The sequence below is a fragment of the Doryrhamphus excisus genome, linkage group LG1, assembly GCF_037039965.1.
Source record: "Doryrhamphus excisus strain RoL-2023G ecotype Guam linkage group LG1, RoL_Dexc_Guam_v1.1, whole genome shotgun sequence".
Classification (NCBI taxonomy): Eukaryota; Metazoa; Chordata; class Actinopteri; order Syngnathiformes; family Syngnathidae; genus Doryrhamphus; species Doryrhamphus excisus.
In genome coordinates, this window is record NC_136357.1 from 21,955,112 (window position 1) to 21,974,270 (window position 19,159).

Sequence of the window (19,159 nt, forward strand, 5' to 3'; positions counted from 1 at the left end):
CTGTCATTTCACCCAACAAAAATAAAAATATTTTAAAAGAACACTACAGAAGTTACTGCTTTTGGAATAGATTGTATTAACTCTCACTCTCACCAAAGTACACTGTTCTTTGTATTGCATATCATATTTGTGCGCATTTTATACTTTTCTTTTGATGCTAGCATCTATGTAACATTTGTTGGTACTCTTTGGGATGCGGATGAAGCTTTGTAACATACTGGGAACGGTTACTTGTTAGACATTTGTAGCACACCTACAGCTCAGAGAGAACACTGGGCGCCAAGCTGCAGGTCAGTCCGGTGCCGTCAGGCTCCACGTTGATCTTCGTCACAACGCCGTCTTCAACCACCATTGCATAGCTTCAACACACACACACATAACATTACTGAACATTCTATACTGAAACACCACAATCAAGTATTCTTACCGCTTAGATCTCTTGTTTCCAAGTACTTGTACAAGCTGATCGCTATCCAGCAGCAAGTCCACAGCCTGGGAGAAAGAAACGCAGGCACCGACATGTGCTTACTCGCAATTTTGGGGGATAACAATCACCTTTCACAATAGAAGTAACAGAAAAACTCAAAAACATCAAAAAGTCACTACAACGGTACTGTACAACTACGGTACATACTAAGGGTGTGGAAAATAATCCATATTAATCGATACATCGATTCGCATGTGCGCAATGCGAGTGCATCGGCTCATTCACTGGATATGGATGCAATTGACGAGTGAAATCTAGATTCATCGCAATGCGTTTGTGGGTATCGGTAAAATCCGATGCAAGCGCCGTTTTATTAATGTTCAACTGCACCCCATATGCTGTTCCCCAGGCACAATGAATGCACCATCATTATTTGGCGTTTTGTATTGAATACGGACGGAAGCCGTTGAGGCACATCCAACTACTAGTAAAACAGCATGGACGTTCGTAGCAAGCAGCAGCGAGAACTTTCTATATTTAACCCCCCCGCAACGTTTAAATGGTATGTTTGGAAACACTACAGATTCTCAAAGAACGACGGAAAATGTCCGTCATTTGCAAAGAATGCCGTGTTAAGAAGCCGTACAACGGCAGCACGACAAACATGCAGACCCCCTTAAAAATGGGACACCACAACACAGACAAGTCTACTGCCTCCTCCCCGTCTAGTTCTTCGTCGGACACCGGGGAAGAACCAAGCAAATCAGGTCAGAACAAGTGGATCTTCCGCTGCTTTCCAAATTGTCCAGGAGCTATTTGTCCGTCCCTGCAACAAGTGCCCCCCCTCCCATCTGAACGAGTGTTCAGCACAGCAGGTGACATTAGAACAGCAGAGCAGTTGGCTTCTTCCTGAATTTGGAAACAATTTAAAAAGGGTAGAAGTTGTTTTCCACTTTCTGCTCCTCACTACTGTATTAGCCTAGCTGCTAGCTCATTCATATTAGCAGTATGTTTTGCAGACAGGAATATAAACAAACATTGATTGCACTGTTGAAAGTGTCACTTTAACTTTGTTGTTGCTGTACTGTATTTTTTACAGCAGTAATTATTGTTGAATTGTTTGACTCCACCACTGAACCACTGCTATTGGAATTGCATAGCCCATGTGAAAGTGGGAGGAAAGTTGTTTTTGAAAAGTTGTTGCTGTTTTAAGATGGCAAAAAGAATGATGAAGAAGTGGTGCATAGTAAAAAAGACAAACAGCACTTTAGTTGAATTTACTGCCAAGTGCCTAGAAGGAATAAAGCCAAATCCATTTTGTAGGACCATACGGAATTCCATTTTTTCCCTTTTCTTATTTGCATCATGTTGAATTGCATCATATCGCAAGAAATTGCACCATATCATATCGGATTGCTTTGATGTGAACTAAATGATTATAGTCTCGCATCGTGAAGATGGTGAATCGTATCATATCATATCGCCAGAAAATTCCATCTATGGTTAAAGTATGGTATCGCTGGCAGTGCATCGAGATGTGTATCAAATAGTCCTCAGTGCTGAGATTCACACCCCTAGTACATACGTGTGTGTAACACATTTCATAAATGTTCCTCTCGCAAGACATTCATGATGTTTGGCTCACCTGTGTAAATGCTCCAGTAGGATCAGCCAACATTCGAATCTGGAGGAGAAACAAACTGTTAACTCTACATTGCAAAAATAATGTCACCAATACATCACAGTTTTTCAATAATTAGTCAATGGTCGTGGTGTTTTGGGGGTTGAATACCGCCTATCCTATTATTAGTTTAGTTTTAAAAGCATATTTAAGCAAACAGTATTAATATGAATATATAAACAGCATTTTCAAATGTAATGTCTAAATGAACCAAAACACAAATACAAAACAGAAGCATTGTAATTGTGAATGTAACATTCTACATTGGCCACTAGGTGTCAGAAAGTGTCCCATGAAATGCCAGAGCTGGCGTTTATTGCAGGTTTAAATGCTCTCACAACAGGTACAATAATAATAACATGGTAATACTGCTGGGGCCACAACACACGACAAGATAGAACTCAACTCTGATGTCACTTCCTGTCCTCCCGCCACTAAGATCCCATAGGGAACACATTTACTGAGACAAAAATGAGCAGTGGTTTTATTTACATCTTAAACGGCTTATTGACTCTTATGTCTAGTATATTGGGTACGAGGGTCGCGGGGGTGCTGGAGAGGCGGGGTACACCCTGGACTGGTGGCCAGCCAATCATAGGACACATATAGACAAATAACCATTCCCACTCACATTCATACCTATGGACAATTTGGAGTGGCCAATTAACCTAGCATGTTTTTGGAATGTGGGAGGAAACCGGAGAAAACCCACACATGCACAGGGAGAACATGCAAACTCCACACAGAGATGGGTGGGTTTGAACTCGGGTCTCCTAGCTGTGAGGTCTGTGCACTAACCACTCACCCTGTCTAGCCCATTAAAGCAGTCATTGCAATATATTAATAAGACAACTACCACAGCAGGAAGTACGGTGTCCAGAAAAAAGCAAAGAACTGCTATAACACGGGTCTTTGTTATCTCATTTATGTCTAACATGTCTTATTTCCTCGGATATCTCCTATATATGGTAATGCAAAGATAATGTAACTATACCGGTGTTATTTCATGCCTAGAGGGCTCTATTGTTTTCTAAAGTGTACTACCTTGCCATCTGCCCCGTGCTCCTTTCCCCAGGCAGCCATGACAAACGCGTCGTTGACAGAAATGCAGGCCACCTCTTGCACGCCTTTGCTCTTCAAGTCCTCTGCCTGCTGCACAAAACCTGGCAGGTGAGTCTGGAAAACAGAAAAGCATTAACTTCATATTCAGTGTAAAGGACCGGCCAAGATAGGTTGAATGTAGCTTGTGCTTGACCTTGGAGCAACCGGGTGTGAAAGCTCCTGGCACAGCAAAGAGGACGCCCTTTTTTCCCTTAAAGAGCTGATCCATTGACACCTTATTCCCTGGCTCGCCCTCTTGGACCTCCACTTTAGGGAGACGTTCACCCACCTGAAAAAAAGAGATCGCATCACATTTTTGCACGTACTGATATCGTCGAACGCATTAATGGTAGTTTTAGTTGGTCGCCGCTAGGGGCCGACAAAGCCCGAGTAAACAGACGTGCGTTTAAAATGGCTGAATGACTTTACAAAAATCCAAGTGTGACATTGAAGCATTCTTTTCACAAGATTTCACATTGGGTCGTCAAACGGTGTTTTGAGGACCACAATATGTACATAGTACGTACACATGTATACTTACATATCTGGAGCGTATATAAGTCAAAACACAGGAATGCGTCAAGTAGCTGTAACCAATCAGTAACGTTACATTTACGATACAAATTGCGCTCAGTCTGACGCCAAATAAAGTAGAATAGCGCCATGTTCATGGCGTATTGTATATATACATGATGCGAGTACTTTTCGTTAGCATAAATTACGCAAAGGGCCCCTAAAGTGTGTCAATTATACAGGTCGGTTACTTGGGTGGCGTTTACTTTTTCAATTTTAAGTCGGACAGATGTCGGGAGGTTTCCGTTCAACTCCACCGAGACAGTAAACAATGCTTTGCTAGCTAGCAGCTGTCATGGCAGCAGCTATAGGATGTTAGCATTCGGAGCTAGCAAAGATGGTAGCAAGGCTGTTCGGGTGCTTCAAGTCTAATTCGCAAGACAGCAAGGTTGTAGGGCAGGTCTTCTAACACGCCCACGTCTTACCTGGATCGGCATTTTGAGCAAAGCACAGGAGTGTATGCGTCTCGCACAGTGATCAATCCGGCTGCGTTTAATGAGCGCGGCGGTGGCGGAAATCATGCTATGCTAGCTTGGAATAATAAGACGATGTGAGGGTGTGTGGCGCGTCGATCCAAATTCACAAAGCTGTTTAGAGAGACACGCTTCCCTCCACCTGGCTTCACCGACTGCTGGCAGCTACACTCACATTTCGACTAAATCTTGACCGCGCCATCTGCTAGCTTGCGTAAATAAGATTAGTTGCTAAAAGTTCGACATCATTTGAACGCAGCACAGTCAAGCTTGTATGATTGAAGTCTCAGCAGTACTTTAAGATATGCCTTTATTCGTCCCTCAGCATAAAACTTTATAAATAAAACAGTAACTTGACACCAGAAATGAGGTGGTAGTGTGTCTATTTATTTCACAGTCCAAAGCACCTCAAATAATCCACTTCTTGTCCCCTCAAACAGTGGAATATATCACTTTTATTCACAGTGATTCTTACGTGGACATGTTTAGACAAGGACGCCAGAACAATATTTGAATCCAACTTAAAAAGAAAAACCAAAACCGACACACAAATTCACATAGCAACACACTTAAAAACAAAAGCAGTGTCAACAACCATACATTGAGTAAAAAATAGATTTTAATCCTTTAAATTGTCTGTCAAAATACAAACATTGCTTAGAGCTTCTAAATAACGTTGAGTGGCTATTTGTCGTAAGTGGCGATGTTAACCGTATACAGTGGCTGTACAAGGAAAGTAGTGATTTATTGTATTGCTATCATTTATATTCACATTCGCACCGCAAACGAACCCTGGTCTAATCAGTATTCCTATTCCTATCACCTCCACGTCACACTTATACATAACATACAGTATTAATACCAAGAACCCCCCCCCAAAAAAAAAGTTGGGCCCCGGGGTTCATCTTCACAGAGTGAAACAGGAAAGGACCATTTTGTAACATGCTAAGGAATTATTGCATTTTCCAAATATTTGGACTTTCCTTTAGGATATTTTCTTAGAATTATGACTTTATTCACGTCATTTTATGACTTGTCATTTTCAGAAAAAATGTTTCCTCATAAATTATGACTTTAAATAATCATATTTCAACTCTGATAATGTTACAAGTTTATTCTCATAACGTCACCATTTTTTCTCTGCAAATGTAGTCTTTATACTTGGAAAAGGACAGCGCTTATGCTGGAGCCTATCCCAGCTGACTTCCGCGAGAGGTGGGGTACACCCAGGTCTGGTCGCCAGCCAATGGCAATTTCATATTTTATTTAGATTCTTTTATTTTCTCCATCCATGCTCCTCGACTCATCCGGTTCGGGATGGGGGGCGGGGTCAGCAGTCTCAGCAGGGAAGCCCAGACTTCCCGGTCCCGACCACCTACTCCTGTTCCACCAGGAGAACCCCAAGGTGTTCCCAGGTCAGCTTTCATTTTCTCCTATTAAGTTATTCTGGTAAAATTACCACTTTATTAGTATTTCAACTTTTTCTCGTAAAAGTATGACTTTACTCCCATATTTTGAATTTATTCTTGTCACATGACATTTTCTAAACATTACAATGGGGCCAGTTTGGGCACCCCTGAGCTAAAGGAAGCTCTGCATCTCCATCCCACTGCGGTTTTATCAGCGTAGAATTCAACGTCATTCACTCAGTCATACACACGCACCCATAAATCCTATAAAGGAACAAATGTATGAAAAATGTTTTCTTAAGAAATTTCCAAACACTTAAGCTGCACAAATACTGTACATTAGTCATGGCGAAATTGTCACATTTGCTGGCAAATTGCATGTTGCTATTCACGCCACTGCAACCGCCGAGTGATGAGTGATGAAGGAATATTGTGGTTTGAACGTCGGGTACGCAGGTGGAAGTCTACAAGGAGACGGGGACTGTAGCGTACGGAGGAGGATACATAGTGTTGCATATGTTGCCCTGAGCCCATTCCAGGCGCTTGACACGTTAAAAGACCAACACACAGGAGCTCGCGCATTGAAGTGCAGCTAAAGGCCTACGGATCGTACAAGACGGACCACGGCGGTGGTCCGATAGGATAAGATCTACTACAGGTCGGGGGGAAGGGGAGAAAATGTTTTGTTTTTAAAAAAAAAAAAAGCAAACGAGGCAGAGGCATTCCCGTCTAACCTCGGTGTTGCAACACCGTTTAAAAAAAAAAAGTCTTGCTCATTGGCTGCAACTGCAAATGGAAGCTTTTTTTTCATGTGCCAACAGGATTCCTAGCAGCTTCTTCCTCTCTACGGCTGACATACCCGGGGGTCCTGAGAGTGGGAAAACTATGGACGCACAACTAACTAGGATGCAACTTAGCATGTTATCCACATTTGGAAGTCCTTATATTGCTTTGAACATATTGCAAGGAAGTCCTAAGAAAAGAAAAAGAAAAGATCATCAAACAAACCTGCCTACAACGGCACACTAAGCTATGGTGAATGAATGCACCCTGTGTACTAAAGTGGACCCTCAAGTCTTGGCCAGATATGTTATGGCTTTCATGAGTCACAGCTGCAGTCCTTCCAAAGTTCCAAAGCTGCACGGCCGTCGTCTCATCAGCGCTACGTCCGTGTTCTGCGGTGGTCATGCAAGCGCAGGATGATGCTGCGACCAAAGGAGGCCACCGCAAGCAACTTGGCATTCCGTCTTCTATCCGTTCCCAGCCTTCGTCCACAACAGACGTGGATCTCGATGGTGGAAGTTTTGAAAGGCGACCGCTTCAGAGCTGGCAGTCAAATTGTTTCTGTCTTTCAAAAGAACCCCCCCGCCCCTCCTCATGAATAATTCTCTAATAAAACGTTTCCTTTGTGACAAAACATAAAGACTAGATGAGAGCACTGCCGCGTCTCTGCGTCACCCCTGCACGAGCGCCTCTAGGGAGAGTCCATCATGGCTTCCAGCATCTCCAGGAATAGTTTGTGCATGGGTATGCCGCCGCGCGTCTTGATGCTGTAGAACGTCGTCAGGGCCCGGCCGGCGGTCTGCCGCAGGAGAGGCAGTGTTAGGAGGAGCCGCCCCGCTCGCTGGGGGTCGTCCGGGCGCCGCTGACACTCCAGCTCCAGCAGGGCCTGGTGGAGGAGGTCCCGCAGCTTCTGCACAGCCTCCATGTCCTCGATGTAAACAGAGTCTGACAGAGGGAAGACATGGTGAGCCGCTGCGTGTAATGCAGGGGTGTCCAAAGTTAGTGGCCCACCGCTTTTTTGGCCCTCTAAAATATATTACTTAATTGATATATTTTGTTAAATAATTAAATGCATAAGTTAATACTCTCAACATTTTATAATTTTATTTTAATTATTTTGAATTTAATAATTTCATACAAATTTTTGTAATTTAATAATTTATTTCATAATGTAATTAAAATAAATTGAAATAATAAAACCTTAAATATTTATATTAATTAATATTATATTAATGAATAATACACAATATAAATATTTTCAAATGATTTATATTATAAAATATTAAGAGAAAAAAGTTTCAATCTAACGAGAAAGATAACGTAACATTGTTATTTAATATTGGGAAAAATGTAGCATAAAAGTTTGAATATGAAAGAAAATGAAAATATAAAGCCATATTATGTAGATTATTATCATTAGGTCACCAAAAAGTTATGTTGTGTTTACAAGTTTGAAATGAAATAAACAACAGCAGAAAACAAAAGCATAATTTTATGAAAGTAAGGTTGCAATATGAAAAGATTCAACTGGTAATATTGTGAGGAACGATGGCATTTTAGGAGCATAGAGCTATTTTTTTACATTGTAATATGAAAAACAAAATAAAATGTCATTTTTGGAAAATTAAGTTGCAGAAAAAGTTATGTTATAAGAATAAAGTCCCTAAATATTATGGGAATAATGTCCTAATTATACGAGAAGAACATTGACAAGAACAACATTTAAATTAAAAAACACAAAAACAGCTGTAAATTTATGAGAATAAAAACAATAATTAAATCAATTTCTATATAAAATAAATAAATTTCTATGCTGCTTCTCCTCATCATATACCTACATCTAGAATTCACATCAAAATATGACAACGCTTTTTACAAGAATAAATATGAGGAAAAAACTCTTTAGTGCAGAGCTGAAATATGAACCAAAAAAAATTTTTTTTGTTTTTTTTAAGTCGTAATATTACAGACAACAAAACAAAATGTCATTTGGTTGGAGGAAAGTTACAAAATAAAAAAAATATTATAGTAAATAATAATAATAATTTTTAAATAAGATGCAAAAACCTTTTCCACGTGCACATCTCGGCAAACATTGCCGTTCATACACCTCACAAGTGTGGCCTATCCAGATGCCAAGTAGACGCCGTTAGTTTTGCAGTGTGTGGCTACAATAAAAGGCCACTCCAAAATGTGCAGTTCAAGTGTAACAAAATTTGGTGTGGCTTCACTCTATGGCGGTTTGTACTTGTGAATAAATGTATTCCAACCATGCTGACTGAATTCCTGATTTATACATTGAATATTTTCCTAAAGCATAAAAAATCTGTTTACAGCCTTCTAAATATGGTTTTTAACATTAGAGCTCTTCAGATATGAAATGGCTCTCTAATAATAGCACTAAATAAGACACAGCGTAGACTGACATGTTACCAGTGGGAGAGTTCCTTGATGTTTTTTTCTGTGCAACGCACTTCCTGGTGGTTATTGTCTCATCAATGTAATATCGCCAACTACGTACTACAGCTCACGTAGAATGCATCTTCTAAATACCTTATACTTGCATCTTCACTCATTTGGCCATTTTTATGTTTAAAAATGCTTAATTTAGAATGTATAGTTTGCTTAAAATGTGCGAATTTTAGCCTAATAGGCTGTAGAGCAATTATTTATTTAGCATACTCAGCAATACAAATCAACTGCACGTTTCAGAGTGGCCTTTTATTGTGACCAGGCTACGGCACATCTGATATTGAGTAGTTTGTGTGATCAGCATCTTGGTGAAGGTGGATGAATGATGAGTGTTCACTAACAGATTTGTGAGCAACAGTTTGACATGTTTGAGTTCAGCTCAGGAAAATTGGGAGCAACAACAACATGCCGTGCTAAGAAGAGGAACGCTACCAATAAAGCCAATTAGGAATCCTACTAATGTATTCCATTCAACAGCAGAATAGTCTAGAATATTTGGAATACGAGCGTCTTGGGCAGTGCATGAGCTTATTGTGTTGTGCGTGTACCTGAGTTAGTGAGCGCGATGGCTTTTAGCATGACAAACTCCTCTCGGTCCACATTAAGGGTGCGGAAGCGTCGGGCAAGTTGACTAATGGCCGCATTTAGCTCCGTCAGGCCGGCCACACGAGACATTTCCTCATCGAGGACGAAATCCTCGGCAAAGACCACCTCATCTTCACAGCCCAGGGAGCGGTACGCTACACCCAGCACCAGCACCTCCAGCCAAACCGACTGTAGCACAGACATCTGGTCCGCTAGCGACAGAGACAGGAAGCCTGGGGAGAGGGGAGGGGGGGTGGCAAACAGAAAAAGGGGGCAGAGTGAAGGATCTGAATGTTAAGAAGGGAAAACTGGCAACAGGCTCTAAATTGAGTGCTGGCAGCAGGGCTTTAGAGTACCCCAATACTGAGATCCACTTGATGCGCACACCCCTAGCATGCAGAACAGCTGGCCCTTCTATGGTGGAACTAATAAGTCATACTGCGCATTTAGCTACTTTATACTGCATATTGTGGTGCAAGAAAACGCCGGCACCACCAGCTCTCACCAGGAATGTGTTTGGCCCAGCCGATGATGACGACCAGCTCACGGTCAGCAAGGTCACAAAGGGTCGTGAGAGTGCGCTGGGCCGTGTCAGGCTGGAGGGGGTCGGGCATGGCGAACAGCTTTTCTGGCTCGGCGACTAACAGGTGGGACACGATGATGTTGGACGAACCTGTGCGACAAAACACGACATCGTAAGAGGCGATATTTCTGCAGCGTACAAGTGACGCTTTAGCAAACAATACACAGAAGAACAGGGAGCCACACACTACGGTGCTGTCCGCCCTGGTTAGGCACTTTGGAATGTGCTGGAAGCATTATAAACCAGCCCTCTTCATCCTCAACCCCCCCCCCACACACAGACACAAGATGATAGCAATTTGGCAAAGTTTAGCTCCTAACATTAGCCACCATTGACTGTGTAGCCGCTCGTAAACATGTCTGCATATCAGCACTCCCGATACAAAGCGGTCCATCAAGACTCTGCTCGAGCACTTGGATCCATCACCGCCCAAGTACAACAGGGCCAACCCTGTCCGCATCTGCTGCAGCAGCACAGCATACCTCTGGCCCAACATTTGAATGCAACATTCCCTTTAAGTGACACAAAAGAATCCTCAGAGCAGTGCAGGAGATGCTGCAGTTTGTTTAGCGGAGCTAATTTTGTAGATAAAAAAAAAAAATACAAACCCTTTTCATTCTCCTTAGTCAGTGGCAGGGGAACACTCTGGTAAGTCGCATTCTCCACTTCGGGGCGCCTTTTGTACTTCTGTCGTCCACCTCGAACCCGATCAAGACGAACTCCTGCACCACAACACACGGGAAAAGGTGCGTATTTGTTGCATGTGTGGAATAATGTCCGAATCAAATGAAAAGGGCTCCTCTCTCACCTTCTTTCAGCATGCCCACTTTGAGGCACTTGGTGAAGCGGCATGCCTGGCACGCCTTCCTGCGCCTTTTAGTGATCTCGCACTCATTTGAAGCGGGACAGCTGTATTCAATGTTACCTGACGCAACAACAGAACATGATGAACTGATTAAGTGGACAGTGATGAATGAGCACGTCAAATGAATGAAAGCGACCTTCAATCCACCACTCACAGAATGTAACTAGCGATCGATAAAACCAGCTCAATAGTTTGAATTTGCGCTCAAAAAATTCAAAATCTTAGTCACGCTTTAAGTTTTCAGACTTCAAATGGCAATTGCACAGTATCCATTCGTTCAATTAATCATAATCACAATCCTTCATTTAAGCTCTCCCGGTCTAGCCATTTAGTTGATGAATGGAAGCTTATTACTGCTTTAATATGCAGTATATTACATTTCATTATACCTTACTATAATACAGTAATCCCTCATCTATCACAGTTAATTAGTTCCAGACCCGACTGTGCTAAGTGAATTTTCCTTATTTATAAATGGAGTATTTTTAGAGCCAGAGAAAAGAAAACCTGTTTTAAATACGCTTTGACATTATTAGAGCCCTCTAGACATGACATAACAGCCCTATAGTCACCTTTACACTACTATTACCCAACATAGTACACAAAATAAGACAATATAGACGCGCACCCAGGAGGGAATTTCTGCTAATGCTTAAAATGAGCAAAATAATGTCATATTACCTGTCAACATGAATGTGCCTGCTACTACACATATTCATGTAGTATGAAGATAAAACCACAAAACCTTTTTGGAGCTTTTTGGAGGTGTTTTAACTCACTATGAGAGAGATCATGTTTAGTGCAGCACGCACGCACACACTCACTCCAAATGTGAAAACTGAAAATAATTCACAGTATATTTGTCAAAAAATTGCTTATTTTGATATAAAACATGCATTTTTTTGTGTGTTTATGTTGTGGCATAGTTGTTTAGATATTTTGGCTAAATTGCTGATATTTTGCTGAAACTTACCTCCAGTATGTTCTCCTGCTGATTACTAAAGAACCGAAAAGGGTAGAAACTAACTTTTGTTTCCTGATGAAGGATGAGAGCCTCATCTTTCTTTTGGTGTATATATACCATGTCTGTATAGCCCAAGAACACAATATTCTGAGTGACCTGACAAATCATCAAAAATGGCCGGTACCAAGAGGAAGCGAATGGCTGGGATTGAATGAGTTCTAGGGGGCAATAGGCGTGTCCCAGTATGTTTATTCATTACCTGCTTCTTTTTTTTTTTTAGCTGTTTTGGGGTTTTATGCGAGACCGAACTTGAAAATGAAAGCGGTGAAACACAACAAAATGCGAAAAAATCTCAGGGTGAAAAGGATGCACTGTACCAAAAACACATAGGTCTTGGCAGGTCTGCAACGCACCATGGTTAGGATCACCTCTGGTTATGAAACATGAAAAGTGTGTCGATATATTGTCAGAATATTAAAACATGTCTCAGTGGAGAACATGGCTGGATAATAAATTTACAGCTAGTAGATTGGCCTGCTGCCCACACCGCACTCCTGTTTACAAATTGAAGTCAAAGCCATCTTTAATTCATGAATCACTGCAATGTGTGTAACATTACGGTTTAATACCAGGGCTGAATCCTAATCCGGGGGGGTGGGTGTCATACCTTGGATGGTTCTCTTGAAGAACGCTTTGCAGGCCTCGCATGAAGCCACCCCGTAGTGATAGCCCGATGCCACGTCCCCACAGACCAAACACAGCCTCTTGGGAAGCGTGCTCAGGGCGTACTTGCAGCGCCCGGCGCCGTTTCCCGTGGACCCCTCGTCGGCGCCGTCGCCGCTCTCGTCTTTGAAGTGGCAACGCAAGGCCGGCGTGTAAAGCGGCGGCGAATAGCGTTTCGTGCAGTCTCCCCGGGTCTCGCCGCCTCCGCTTTGAGAGGAGTCGGAGGAGGCCCCTCCCGGACTGGTCCGACCTCCCCCGCCCCCTTCTGGACTGCTCGGTTCTGCCTTGATGTAGACGTCCGACCGGCGATCCCTGGAAGACATGATGTCTGGAGGGGAAGAAAACAGAAGAATAATATATTAAAATATATTAATATTGTTTTGTACTCCATTATGTAAACAAACAGTGCTTGCAATCTTATTTCAGGGTACTTAAATAAGTCGTTCCTCGCTATATCTTGGTTCAAGTAAATAATTAATAAATGATCTCTGTTACAAGGTTCAAAACGGTCTATTATGAATTAAAACTATATATATTTAAGCAAATTGTATGTATTCCTGGCCTAAATTAAGCACTGATGCATAAAATGGCTAAATTAACTAAGTAAATGATCTAAAATACAAATACAAAAAGAAACATTCAACTTATGAATGTATTATTCTACATTGGCCACTAGGTGTCACCATAACATGGGAGGGGATGGCCAGAAAAGGCCGTTATTGTAGGATTAAATGATCTCAGTAATAATCGTCATCATAACCATAACTCGGGCTATTGTTGGGGACATAAACCACAACAAGCTATAACTCAACTCGGAACCTCTGACATCACTTCCTCTCCCCCAGGGGAACACGAGCAGTTCACGTCTTAAATGGCTCATTTACTTGTATTATGTCTACTCCATTGGGTAATATCAGATCAAAACCGCCATTGCAATACATTTGATGAGACAATAGCCACTGCAGGAAGTACGCTGTTCAAGGAAAAAAAAAACAAGAAACTGTTAACTGTTAATGTCTAATGTGTCTTATTTGCTTTGTTTATAGCTACCATATAATATTCCGTTTATTAATATTAAATCCTACTTTGCGGATATTCACTTATCACGGCTGGGTCTGGAACCAGCTAACCGCAATAAACGAGGGATTACTGTATTCTGGACCAGTCGATCAAGTATTTCATAGATTACTAAATGACAAAAATGTATATTCAATTTAATATTCAGATTACAAAAAGCAGCAAATCTAGTGACTTTTTCTGCTGTTGATGGCCAATGGAGACTACTGACAGGCAGCTCTGTCTTGCTTGTGGCATTAAAAGAAACACAAAAGAGGCCACAGAAGACAGTTCATTTGTATTTCTAAACATGTTTGTTTTTTGCCACCCACAGCATCCATAAAAATGATAAAAATGCACATGAACCACGGGCAATCATGCTGATTGGAAGTCATTTGCCCCCTCCACAAAGAGACTGCAGCACTGTATATTCAAGTGGACGTTTTCATTATCATAAAGATTGTGGCTTCTGTGGTCAAAGTGTAAACGTTGCCCAACATGGGTGACGGCTCCCTGCCAATAACCAAGCCCCCACTCCAGCCACATAAAGCTTTTATGAATGTGCACCTAATAAAGGATTATCTTACCTTATCAGCCCACCACTCTGACAATCACGACTGAACTACTATGCTTAGCCTTTGCCTGCGGTTGTCACAGAGGTACAAAGTAAACAAAGCTTTGCGGGTTTTTTTGCTGGTTTCCTCAGCTATTATCACGAAGCCTCGCTCAATCAAAACCTTTCACACCTATTAAAAATGCCGCTGTCTTCAAGCATGGCCGGTGTGAAGTCTTTGTCACCAGCATCTCTGTAAATTAAAATAGCCAAGGTGACTGGATGAAGGTCACGCTGCTCATAAAGCGTGATCGCTCTTCACTTTCCAGGCGCATAACTAATGTTCGTGTGAGGCTGCAAGACCGCTGCAGCAGAGTGCTTTCCTTCATCCTCGTGCCTCGTGTCTGTACTTAGAAAACCCTTATGCCTCCCAACACAAAAGTAGCATGATTACAATACATTAAGCGTGTACAGAAAAAGTACTTCTTTTTTTTACCTGTTTGACCTTTGCTTACAATTGCACACATTAGAATGGGACTGTGTGTTTTGTGTCAATAACTTCATGTTCTGTTGTTAAATACGGTTTAAAAACACGGGACATGGTCGCACAACAAAAAGCATGTGATCAAATCTATTATCAAAAGAAAATGACTACCACACTATACTTGCCAATGACTCGCACTTCTCCACACGAGGTTGAAATACGAACAGTTTGATCATATCGAGCGAGTCGCCTTACGCTGCGGCGTGTCAGGCACATACCAGAGACTCACAGTAAAGCCAAATGTGTCTTTGACACAGGACGTCATAAAATCTCATGGGGGGCAAGCAGGTGGGTTCCCATTGGTGTCAGAGCGTGGGCCAAGTTACCACTCAATAGACAAAGCATATCCAATATCCATTGGCAATGAGACGGCATGTGGAAACATACGGCTGTGAAATGGTGTAAATAGTACACAAAGTACACACTGTATGTACTGCAAGACATGTTGGACATTTGGAACAGTCTTTCTTTAACAACAGTGTGTGAGGATGAGAAGATAAGTCATCTATATTACCATGCCGGTATCCATGCACCATACAGGAAAGTCAAATCCCAGCTTGCGCCACATATGACAGCATTGTGTATGTTTTGAGATGTATTGCTCCTGTAATAAAACCTATGCAATAGTAGCTAAAGTTAAGAAACATGGGGTCAGAGAAACCCTACTCGCTTTAGAATTTAGTTCATTTTTTTATAAATACGTCACTGTCCAAATTATCATTAGATATTATAAACGGAGAGTTTTGCTCAGTCCATCATACGTGCATGCACCATGCTGTCTGCATGGCTCAATGAAGGGCATCGGTTACACGTTGCGTTACACATACAATATGTGCTCATTTTGTTGTCTCGTTAAAAACGGTTGCGCCGTTGCTGACGCGGTTTCTCTGGTGGTTGACCCTCCATTGAAACGTATCACGTATACTGTACTCTAATGTACCAGCATGCGAGCATTAGCTTCGCGTGTTAGCATTAGCGTCTATATACACCGTGTAAGAGAACGTCAGGTACCCCCGGCTGACTAGCTTTACGCGTATTTGTTTGCCACTAACAAACACTATGCTGCGTCTTACCTGGATGCGGATGTTGGTGTGGTGCTTAAATATCCCGACGATGTAATAAAATGACACAAATTAGAACGAAAACCGGCTACCACTAGCGCCAATGTTACGATGGGCCGGGATGCTAGCTTGCTAGCTAGCTAGCCAAACAGCTGTTCGACCAACAACAGTGCACTTGACTCTCCCGGATTTCTCTATACAGTTATTTGGGTAAAATATAACATATAAATGATTACCACATATTATTGGAGTTTATTGAAATCCAGATTTAATTATACCCGTAATCGTTTAATTTGCAGAATTGGACGTGACAGACTAGCAAAAAACATTAAAATGAAAACTTATATATGTTGAGAAGTACAGTTAACTTTCTTGTGTTGCTTCTTTTTGTCTTTAAAATGTCACAAACAAGACAGAGCTTTTGAATGGTTGTGGAAAAGTCGTGAAAAAGTCTCGCTTTTGTTGCGGGCTGCCACCAAAAAAAATCAATGTATGGCAAATGCTTGGGTTTTATTTTTAGACATGAATGTTTCATAACATTATAAAAATATATATACTCTTTAATATAAATATAAAAAAAATTATTCATGAATTTTTAAGGGTTGCAAAATCAAGAAATGGGGCGACTTGTCGGGCTAGAATTTGTCGGGCTATCCAAGTAATAGCTGACAATAACGCTCCATTTGGTGGTTGCGATTCACCATTGAAAAGGAGAGACAACATAAATATAACGTTTGTCATTTTTGGTGCAACGACAGTCATCGTTCTGGGGAAACACAAGATAGGCCCAAAACTTTATAGCAGTTACTTGGTTCCACGCCCAACCTCGTTAAATGAATTTCCGCGATAAAGGATTCAATGTTGATCGAACATTTTACTAGTTAAAAGCCTAGAAAATCTGTTTTTGGCTTTGTACATATGGTTTAACATTATTAGAGCCCCGTAGACATGAAATAAAACCTTTGGAGTGCCACATTTACACTCCTATTATTCATTGTTTGATTCAATTACTGCCATCTAGTGACCAGAATACTAAATATCAATTTATTATGACTAATAATAGACCATAATCTACTACAAAACTGTCAATGTATTAATTAATTTCTGACAAAACGAGGTATACAATATATACAGTATATATATATTGAAGTGTACTGACAGAACAAACTAGCATTAGTTTCTGTGCTTTTAAGATGGGACTCACGTGGCTCGCGTGTTTTGACCAAAAACAGTGTTGACGGCAACCTACCACAATCACCTTACACAATCATTTGCAAACAAACAAACCCCAAAGACCACAATACGCTAACTCTGGGAACAACAATAGGAACCGCCCTCAACTGAAAAAATGCATCGTAAGGTTCTATCAACACTGCCTAATAGCGGTCTTATCACTAACAATAGCTATGAGAACGCATTACCTGTTTGCTGGGCTGGAATTTGAGTCCTACACAGTAGACGTGATCCGCGGTGCTCGTTGCAGCTTTCGCTTGTAGACCTCAGATATCAGTCCTGCAACATAAATGTTTTTTTGTATTAACTGTATATAACATGCCTGGATGTATTCAGATTTATGGACACGACACAACCAAGCCCCCCCCACTCCGCCTGTGCTGCGTGATACACTCCAAAGGTCAAAGTCACAGGAATGCTTCAAGGACAGACAGCAAAGCCAACACCTTGTCTCCCACTCATGCTGAAAAGTTTGGCGGTAGCTCTTTGTAAATCATTACATAGGCTAGTGGTGCAAAATGAATTCAAACAAATTCTACTTTCAGTTTTAAGTCTACATTATGGAGAGTCATATTCGCCTTAACGCTGCTTCCATACTTGGAAGCACCATATGCGGAAAGTACTTCAGAGTACGCATCAAATAAGTGCACTTAAAAGTCACTTAGAGCTTTGCACATGCTGCGCATTGTGGAGGCGCGAGAGCAGGCACCCAGGGGTGACCTTGCTGACTGATCTCCAACGGTGAAAGGTTAATTGCCTAAGTGGATTATGCCTTCAGATCAGTGATCTCAATCCTGGGCCAGCAGGCTTGGTTACATTCAGAGGTCAGTGTGTTGAGGCGGCAGGAAGAACAAGTCAGAAAATATTCATGTGGACATATGAAGTGTGCGGTGCAGGCACAAGTCCGCTGCATCTTATTCCATACACATTGCAACGTCTGCAATGTTTAGTGGAGGTTTATCAAAGACTTGGGGCTTGGTGGTGGAACTTCAATGCCCTTAATGACGTCGGGACGTGGCCCCTTTGAGAGGCGAGGGGGAGTAAATAAAATGTAAAAAAAAAAGACTACTAAATGATGAATTCTCCTGCGGCTTGTGCACCCTACCCCCAATAACGTGAGCACGCCAACTTCACACTGCCCAGCGGCCATACAAATCAAGCCACCGTGAAAACAACCGGCAGTACGCGTACAACAGGCGGACACCTGGGGAAATTTATATGATTGTATTCCTAATGAGCCGTACATGTGAATTGTGACACTTACCAGGAAGAGCGGAAACCGGGCTGCGTTGTCTTAATCTGGAGCCAGGCGGCGTCTTTGGGACTAGCAAATCCACCGTCGTTTTTGTAGCGGTTTCACGGGGTTGTCCGAGCGATGTCGTGTTTCTCACACCTCACGCCGACTTTACCGGGGAGTCTGCGGTGACAACAACCGGCGACATACCGTCTTCCTCGCCTGCTTGAATCCAGACACTGGCGGTGTCAGAAATTCTCGCTTGCTATTCCCACCGCTCTAGCCGTTGTACATAGTCGAGTTCATGACAATGACACGCGACATCCGGTTGTGGACTTTTCACAATAAAACTGAAGAAACTAGCTGTAAGGATACACCTTTTCGCTTCACGGGTTGTACACCACAACACCGGAAAATGAGCGCTTTATCTCTATTGTCGGATGACTCCACATGTGCGTGTATTAGCAGCAGAGGGATAACTCCCAAATGACTGTACATTCATGTTTTTTTGTGTCGGACGATTCCGGTAGAGCTAGTTTCACTCGCGAACTTGGTGGAGCTCAGTGACGTCAGACTGTGTCCCGTGCCTTGGCTCCTCCCTCTGACCGATTTGCGTCTGCTCTCTCCGTGACGTCAGTGCGTATCATACAATAGCGTCATCAACTTCATAACGGGGGCAAGCGACTTTTGGAAGAGAATTAAAAAAAAAAAGGAGAAAATAGAACAGTTAACTTGAAGTTACACATGTCCTTGTGCTATCACCAAATCCTAAATCATGCATAACTAGATAATACATATAATATATTAGCCTCCTTATTGAAACTTAATATAATTTAAAT

The 19,159-nt window shown here is 41.9% G+C and overlaps 2 protein-coding genes across 3 annotated transcripts; both read right to left on the reverse strand.

Moving 5' to 3' along the window:
* Positions 1-52: 52 nt before the first annotated feature.
* prdx5 (peroxiredoxin 5) lies at positions 53-4,448 on the reverse strand. The gene is made up of 6 exons (XM_058077612.2): positions 4,208-4,448; positions 3,364-3,498; positions 3,153-3,284; positions 2,073-2,111; positions 428-492; positions 53-359 (listed from the first exon to the last, which is right to left on the reverse strand). The coding sequence occupies exons 1-6, from the start codon at positions 4,301-4,303 to the stop codon at positions 254-256; spliced, it is 573 nt and encodes a 190-aa protein (XP_057933595.1). The 5' UTR covers positions 4,304-4,448; the 3' UTR covers positions 53-253.
* A 1,916-nt stretch (positions 4,449-6,364) lies between these two features.
* On the reverse strand, positions 6,365-18,628 carry esrra (estrogen-related receptor alpha). Of its 2 annotated transcripts, XM_058078099.2 has the most exons (8): positions 18,351-18,628; positions 17,275-17,365; positions 12,584-12,967; positions 10,896-11,012; positions 10,696-10,809; positions 10,010-10,177; positions 9,468-9,737; positions 6,365-7,392 (listed from the first exon to the last, which is right to left on the reverse strand). In XM_058078099.2, exons 3-8 carry the CDS (start codon positions 12,960-12,962, stop codon positions 7,139-7,141), a joined length of 1,302 nt encoding a protein of 433 aa, XP_057934082.1. In that variant the 5' UTR covers positions 12,963-12,967; positions 17,275-17,365; positions 18,351-18,628; the 3' UTR covers positions 6,365-7,138. The 2 variants fall into 2 exon arrangements, with proteins under 2 accessions (XP_057934082.1, XP_057934083.1); XM_058078100.2 differs by lacking the exons at positions 17,275-17,365; positions 18,351-18,628 and adding an exon at positions 15,866-16,024.
* Positions 18,629-19,159: the final 531 nt, after the last annotated feature.

Coding starts and splice junctions, on each gene's coding strand:
- esrra (XM_058078099.2), bottom strand. CDS start 12,962: ATGTCTTCCAGGGATCGCCGGTCGGACGTCTACATCAAGGCAGAACCG. Junction 10,178..10,695: donor GACTAAGGAGAATGAAAAGG/GTTTGTATTTTT, acceptor TTTGTCGCACAG/GTTCGTCCAACATCATCGTG. Junction 7,393..9,467: donor CATCGCGCTCACTAACTCAG/GTACACGCACAA, acceptor TCCCTCTGTCAG/ACTCTGTTTACATCGAGGAC.
- prdx5 (XM_058077612.2), bottom strand. CDS start 4,303: ATGATTTCCGCCACCGCCGCGCTCATTAAACGCAGCCGGATTGATCAC. Junction 3,499..4,207: donor TGCTCAAAATGCCGATCCAG/GTAAGACGTGGG, acceptor TCTTTTTTTCAG/GTGGGTGAACGTCTCCCTAA. Junction 2,112..3,152: donor AGCACGGGGCAGATGGCAAG/GTAGTACACTTT, acceptor TTTCTCCTCCAG/ATTCGAATGTTGGCTGATCC.